The sequence below is a fragment of the Blennius ocellaris genome, assembly GCF_963422515.1.
Source record: "Blennius ocellaris genome assembly, chromosome: 23".
Lineage (NCBI taxonomy): Eukaryota > Metazoa > Chordata > Actinopteri > Blenniiformes > Blenniidae > Blennius > Blennius ocellaris.
In genome coordinates this window covers 12989119-12997333 of record NC_137672.1, presented here as the reverse complement: position 1 = coordinate 12997333, position 8215 = coordinate 12989119, and the positions used below count along the sequence as shown (strand labels likewise).

At 40.3% G+C, this 8215-nt stretch overlaps 1 protein-coding gene across 1 annotated transcript; it reads right to left on the bottom strand.

The window, feature by feature from the left end:
* Window positions 1-1921: 1921 nt before the first annotated feature.
* Window positions 1922-5925, bottom strand: gba3 (glucosidase, beta, acid 3; the record flags this gene model as incomplete). Its single annotated transcript, XM_080519396.1, has 5 exons — window positions 5814-5925; window positions 4537-4761; window positions 3635-4437; window positions 3014-3137; window positions 1922-2124 (listed from the first exon to the last, which is right to left on the bottom strand). Exons 1-5 carry the CDS (start codon window positions 5878-5880, stop codon window positions 1922-1924), a joined length of 1422 nt encoding a protein of 473 aa, XP_080375522.1. The 5' UTR covers window positions 5881-5925.
* Window positions 5926-8215: the final 2290 nt, after the last annotated feature.

Here is an 8215-nt window from a genome sequence, read left to right as displayed (position 1 = left end):
TCAGTGTGATTTGGACCTGAAAGGTTTCATGTTGCATCTGTTCTACAAATGTTCAGTGTTTTGGGCAACATCTCTCGGACAGAGTCACAGATATCACATGAACTTCAATAAGTGCTAAAATAGAAAGAGATGTGGCTGAAGTTCGCCTTCAAATCAGCCCGCACCAAAGTTCTAATGTGAGCAGCAGCAGCATCATTCATGTTTCTACAATAGCTTGTTGTTCATCATAAGACAAAGGAGATTCTCACTCAGCTTGACATAGATGGAGGAGGGCCACAAGGGTATTATTCACATCTGCTGAAACAGTAAGCACAGCCAACTGGATGGCACGATACACCATGCTTATTAATGCAAACAAAGTCTCCCAACACAGAATATAAATTCCATTTCTCCTTCACATCGGTGCACAAATATTAATTGTGTTAAATATATGACCTACTGTGGATAGGAAAAAAAGAAAAAGCAGTTTTATTTTATCTTTACACTAACAAGCTGCAGATTGCATTGCACGTTGAGCTGAAAGTCGCACTTCTCCCCCGTACCACAAGGTGGCACTTTAAGCTCACAAACAGATACCATTTAAATGCTTTTTTTTATTATCTCCTATTCTCCTCCTGTTTACTGATGCACACGTGTCATTTCATTGAGCTCCAGCCCTCCAAGAAATACGTCTACAATATCTTTCCTTGAATCAGACACACCTGTACACAGTAACACCAAAGCCTAATATTCAATAGATCTCTCTTAAGCTCCTCGGCTCCACGGTGCATTGTTCAGCACTCAATCGAAATAATCCCTAACCTTAACCACAGTATGCACACAGAATCAACAGAGGAGCCCTGGGAGGCTTTCTTTTTTTTGCCTTGTTCTTCCTGTTTTTTTTTCTCATGGTAAAGAGTTTGCACAGCTGTCCAGGGAACACAAATGGCATTATGCTCTCTTCCTGTGGCAGGACATCTGTTGCTATCAGTTGGCATCAGTTCAGGTCTGCTGAAGTGTTCCCTACACAGTTTGATAGCATCATCATAACTTGGTTGGCGATTGTGTTTTATCTCATGTTGGTAGCTTTAGCTTTGATAGGTGAGGAGACTGTAAACTGAAAGCCTACAGTGCTGCATAATATGTAACCTATTTTCCATGTTGTTTACATTATTAAATTTTAACTAAACATTTATTCAAAGTTAATGCGATGTAAATCTCTCCAATGAACACAGATGTTTCACTTTTTCAAAGTTCAGTTTATCCGGCAGACGAGTTAACACCTTGTATTGAGTGGGAATGCATCATTTGTTTAATTTCATTATATGGAAATAACTGTATCTATATGTTAATACTGGCATCCAATCCAATACTGTATCAAGGCCAGCATAATAACTTTTACTCACTAAAAACATCCAAAGAAGACAAATTCTATTTTCAGAGAAAGCAGTACAGCTGTATCTCATAGCTGAACTCATGTGACTCTCATTGGGTATTATAAGAGCTACATGAGATCATACTGATGTGAATGGGAACTACAACAATTGAGCTCTCACATAATGCATAAATGAGCATAATAACACTGGTAATATTAATGCAGAGTACTGTTATTCATGCAAGTTCTTGTGCAGCCCTGTGAAGCAGCTGCAGTAGCTTGGCCCTGTACACTCACAGCTGCTTTGGCCCTCCATAAACCAACTTGTGCAGACTGACTGGGAATTGCGGAGGACAGAATACTAATTGGAGTTCAACTAAATCAACACAACCCTGTATGCCTGCGTCTTCACATCCCCAGCTGCTTGTTGGACTTGAAAAGAAAAACTTGAATACTTCATCTACACTGTGTGGAAGTAAGTGATATTTATTGGGTTGATCCAATGTGTCTATTTAAAGATCGCATGCACACACGCACACAAAAATCAAGTCAATGGAAGAATTACTTTTAATTTGATTGACCTGATGTATATTTTGCAATGATCTTGGCATATTCTCTCCCAGAACGGTACATTGTCCGACTCAGCTCGGCATCTGAGAAGTCCACGCGAAATAATCCAAAACGGACACTGAATCCATCAGCCCATTCAAAGTTGTCCATCAGTGACCACGCAAAGTACCCACAGACATCGACCCCATCTTCTTTTATAGCTGGAAACAAAATCAAAACATAGCCAAGTAATTGAAAGTCTGTGCAACTGAAGATCATAATGTATTGTTGAAAAAACAATTATTGTATGATTTATCGGTTGTAAGTTAAAGTTAGTGGCACTTTCATCAACTGCAAGTACTAAAATATATTATGCTTTAAATGCATTTATTCTGATTGAAATGTGTACCAACCAATAATTTTTACTTCAGTACAAAATAGTTTTTATGATTAAATGTTTCACATTCTATATTGTTTATCTCTTTAAAGGATGGTGTTATCTATCTACCATATGCTTAAAGCTTCCTCTCTGCAAACATTTTCTCATGTCACATGAACAGAGGGGAATTCAGAGATATTGGATTGATTTCCAGTAGCTGCATTGATTGTAGTATTTTGTATACCTGAAAATGTAAAAAATATAACGCCTGGCCACATGTCACAGAGAAAAACTGCACAACAAATGCTGTGAGGTGAAATCACAAACTACTACATGACCGCACAGTCAAAAAACAAATGGTTTTTTTTTTAGCTATTATGTTTTGGTGAATATAGTAGAATTTTTGTTTCAATCAAATAGTTTGGCTGTTTTTACCATTTTTGATATCAAGCCATCATGTGGTATGTATGGATTTCCAAAAAGTGTAAAAAATATGTAAAAAACAACAATAATGCTTTCTCAATGTTTCAAAGAATTTACCTACAGTGCAAAACTGGCTTTGCAATCATTTGTCAAGTTCTATTTTTATGTTGGACAGACTTAAAAAGTTCAATTTGCTCATTTTGAACAATTCAGGATGAACTTATTACCTACAATTTGCCCTACAATAATAATATTACGTTACTGCTGACAAAAACTACAGCTTCCAATATTGTTCGAAGAGCAATTACCTTTAGCCACTTCCAATACAGTGTCCTTGTAAAATTGACAGCGACGGTCATCCTCAATTTGCAGTGGCCCCACCTGAGAGAATCCATTCTCTGTGATGTAGACCGCTGGGTTGTTGAAAGTGTCCTGGAAAGTCATAGGGCAAATATTGTCAAACAAGGCATCGCAGCTGTCAGGCATTCCGAGGAGAGACAGATTGGTCTACAGTGTGCCGTTTAGCTGCATTTCAACGGTGCCAGGCTCAAACTAATGGTGTGTGACAAGTCGCAACAGCAGGAAATTGCTCGTTTGCAAACACTTTTCAGCAAAGTAACTGTTTCATTCAATGTGACAGCACTAATGAAGCATCAGTGTTTTTCTGGAGGTGTTGAAGGGAGATTACCGCATACAAAATCAATAGGAAGACACTAAACAAATGTCAGAGTATTCTCCTTGTTTGGTTGAAGGCAATCTGTCTTGTTGGTCAATTTAGTTTGATTCGTAGGGAGAAGGAAAATAAAATCTGCAAATAGCAGTTATGACTGATCTTTGGGTCATGTCATTTTAGCCATGTGTAATCGATTAAAGAACTATTCGGCGAATAATCAAACCCCCTAATTATTAAAATGTTCTTATAGTTTTACCTTGATATACTTGAGAAGTTTTCTCAGGCCATAGGGCACAACAGCCAGCCATGACACACCACAGATGGGCCAGGACGACTCCATAACTTCTTTAACATGTCGGTCACTTTTCATACACGGCATCTCGTCACCGTCTCCTCCTACTGTCACTTTGCGGGACGTGTAGTAGTTCAACGCAAAGAAGTCGGCTGTTCCCAAGATGGCAGGTTCATCCTTGGAGAAACAGGGCAGCCTCGACTCACCACCATATTTCAGCTTTTCACTCTGAGCGTCTATAGCAGATCTCATTGTTTCTGGATAGTCTCCCGTTACAAACACGGGCCAGGCGAACCATCCCAGTGTAAATGCAAGGGCACGTTCACACGCAGCGATGTCCTCCTCACAGCCTGGGTGTAACGGCTCAATCCAGTCACTGTTGATGGCCAGAGACACTGCACCCTTCTGCCGCGGCCTGTAAAGAGAGTCATAGCTGTGCCAGGCCATGGCGTGGCCACGCAGCATGTTGTGCCCAACCAGGTAGGCTGCGGTACCTTTTTCTTGTAACCCCGGGGCATGGATGCCGTCTTCGTTGCCCAGCTTGGCGCACACGTACGGCTCATTGATAGTGATCCAAAGTTTGACACGGTCCCCAAATGTTTCAAAACAAAACTTGGCATAACTGTCAAACGAGCCTGCAGTCGCTGCTGACTTCCAGCCCCCCTGGTCCTGGAGGGCTTGAGGCAGGTCAAAGTGGTACAGAGTTACCATCGGCGACACATTGCAAGCCAGCAAATCATCAATCACTTTGTTGTAGTACTGCACACCTGTTGAACAGACAGAGCTGGCGATAAATAACAGGTCAGTGCATATTTAAAGCAGCCATATATGCTTGGGTTTAGATGTCCTGCTTGGTGTGAGAATACCTTTTTGATTGACGTGCCGCGCTGTCCCGTGAGGCAGAAGACGGGCCCAGGAGAAAGACAGGCGGTAGTGCGTCAGTCCAAGCTGCTGGATACACTCCAAGTCTTTCTCCCACAGCTCATAGCTGTTACAGGCCACATCTCCATTCTGTTCCCCAAACACTCTGCCTTTCTCGTGACAAAATGTGTCCCAGATACTCGGTCCCTTACCGTCTGCCTGCCAGCCACCTGAACAAGCACATAAAGGTTGTTGCATTTCATCACAGTTGGGATGACATGGAAGTTTCTGTGGATTTTCAGCGGCTTTATTGTGACTCTCTTTTGCTTACATGCACATGGATGCATTGTTTTCCATTTTCTCTAATTTGTCTTTAAATATGAATATAATAATTTTATAGTGTGTTTTCCACATTGAAAGTATGGAGCTTCGTCACAAAATGTAATATAAATCCATCCCAGAGAACAGCACTGATTGTTTAAGTAAATGTCTGTTGTTGTTTTTCCAACAATATTTTATTATTTAAAAAAAACAGCCAAGTAAACAAAACAAACATGGGAGCAAATCCTAACGCTTTATATCTAAGCAGCCTTTGCTTGCCAGGTCCGCTGTCTCATTTGCGAGGTGCTTTAGGAATGGTACCCATGAGTTAACAAACAACTTCTAATTTCCTTGAAGTCTTCAATTTAAACGCTCCATTTAAAATGCCCCCAATACACATGGCCTATAATTAGCCCCATGGAAAAGAACACATCTTATAGGTTGAAGAGAAAGTTTATGCTGGGTATTTGTAAAAGAGCCCCTCATCTGACAAGAGAAGAGAATCAATCTCGTGTTTGTTTTAACATTTTTCTTAAACATTGCATCGATTTCTTCTGTGGCCTTTACGCAAACTGAAATATAGAAGTGCAGCTCCAGATGCAATAAGAACCCATCTCCTTCCTGCATTTTGCACAAATGGGAGAAACTCAAGGATACAGTGAGATTGAAGGTTTCACTGTCGCCTGTAAGGGATCCTGTACTGTCTCCAATATCCCATTGCACAAAAAAACTCCACCAACCTCCTCATGTAAAGGTTTGATTATCTCCATTACTTTTTAATAGACACGCATTCGTGCCACAGCAATGCGTTGCTGAGTTTAAGAGTTATAATCGACTTCAACCATGCTATGATCTGATATGTTGTCAGGTTTAATGTTGCAAAAAGACCCTGCAGGAAATACTGCCATGTGACACTCCTGTAAGGATCTTTCCCTCCTGCAGCGTGGTTGTGTTTACTAACCTTCTATTTGATACGCGGCAGTCCCCGCTCCCCATGCAAAGTCCCGAGGGAACATGATCTCCAACATTCGGGACTGAACTAATGCGGTCTTGATATAGCACTGCGGAGAGGGTATTTCGTAATGTTTGTGACTGCTACGTCTACAACAACCGAGAAGCCATAATGATCATGTGGTTAGGAAGAACTTCAAAATGAGAGATTCCAGGGGCAGATAAACTTTCAGGAGAAACTCAAAACACTATACCAAATATGTTTTTCCCTTTTATGTTGGCCTCACTGATTAAGTGGATCATACTAAAACCATAATATACATCAGCTATATTGTTGTAATGTATTACTTTCTGATGAAAATTGCGGGTACGTTACATGCAATCTAATTTTTCAGAGTGTACCTGAATGCATCATACGAGGTTCGTCCCTGCGTGATGACGTCACTGTCGTGAGAGTTTGTGATTTCTTTTACCGTTTAAATAAATAATAAATAACAGGAAAAATATCCAAACGTAAAATAAAAATGTGACAAAGTACACAGTTTTTTTTAAGTTATAAATCATGTAGACTTCACTGAAAAATGAAGACTTAATACAAAAGACAACAATTTGCATTGCCAATGTTTCAAACAGCAACTTAAAAAGAAATACACTTAATTGTATTACCAAAGCCTCGTGACCCTGCCCTTGAATGAACATCAAGCTTTAGGAAAATATATCACTGGAGTTAGAGAAGAAAGAATAGCCTCAAGGCAAATGTTCGCTGGCCTGTTCTCACTTCAACGCTATCCACTAATCAAGTTTCTCTGGGATGAAGTGACTCACTCGACCCCATCATAACAAAGAAAATGGATTGTGTGCCAAAAGGCAAACAAATCCTTATCATCCAAAGCTCCAACTCATCATCCTCTCAGAAGTGCAGGATTCAAGGGGGTTTTCCCCTCTCCATGTGACTTCATCTTTCATGGCTTTAATGTGTGCTGCAAACTAGACCCAACTTGTTGCAGCACCAACAATAAAAGAAATGCCATGCCATTGTGATAGGAACATGTTTAATTTGTGTAAAAGTAGTAGCACTGAAATACAAAACTGCAATCAAATGTAGAATAATGATGATAACAACAACTATGGTGATAGTTTTGTGTAAAGCACTTGTTGAAATAAAAATTAAACGGAATCAAATGATAACAATAATTGTAGAAAATGACAAAAAAAATTGAGCATAACATTTGGCTACTAAAATTTAAAATAATCACAGTGCATTTGGAGCCATTTTTTTAATTACTGTTTGGCATTTTGGTGGATTTATGTTTGGCTCTGTGTTAGCAGTGGTGGCCCAGAGGCAAGAGAAGTGGACATGGAATGGGAAATTCCCGGGTTTGAATCCCATTGTGGGCCTCTGAGCATGACCTTTGACCTCATCAATTCTCTGGAGCACCTTCAGGTTGCAGCCGAGACATAGAATGAGAAAATGCCCCTTCAAATGGATTAATGTGTCATTATTTAATTTACTTTACAATGTCACCCTTCCCTTGATTTTTATATATATCAGAATACAATGTAGACTTGTTTCTTGTGAAGAGGCATCTAAATAATAAAGAGGTGTAGTATTTCTTTATGTCGTGTGCACCTTTCTTTCCACCATTTAAGTTAGCTTCCATAGTGCAGGGGTGTCAAACATAACCACCATGCAAACTGTAAAAATAGCCAAGAAAACATCGGATTATTTACACAGTTTCACATTTTATAATTTATCCCTCCGCCACAACAAAGAAACACTTTACAGAGTAAATTCGAAGGTTTTGTCTATGTGAATCCATTAACGAAAATGGGGCGTTCGAAACTTAAGATCACGACTATATACTTTTAGTCTGAAAAACGGAAATGGTTGCTGTGAATTTGTCATGCCCGTGATATTACTCTGAAAAGCGGAAGTGGTTCTTGTTGTGAACTCGCAGAACCTTGATGGCGGAGGTCTGGGAGCAGGACCACGGGAAGAGGACTTTTCAATGGATACTAAACTAGTTTTGAGGACTTTCCGTACGCTGGGGCTCTCGCTACAGTCAAAACAACCACTCTGGACACGATTTTAGGTGATGCAAGTCGTTTTATTCACATTTTCGTCTGGAATTCGCCACTTTTTTTGCGTTGGAAAAGTGTATTTTTTTCCCCCGAGTCAAAGTAATTTCCTGCTGGTGCTCATAGGATAAACGGTCTCCTCGCTCTTATTATTTGGTTTACCATGTAGTCCAAAGTCTAGACAGACTGAAGCCGGAGTGTGTTTCCTGAAGTTGGATAACCTGGGATGACTGCAGCCGCCACCCGGGGAAAAGACAACACGGAGTCGGACCCACGTTATGAGCAACAAAGAGCGACGGCGATAAACAACCGGGAAAGTTATCGAGCGGACGC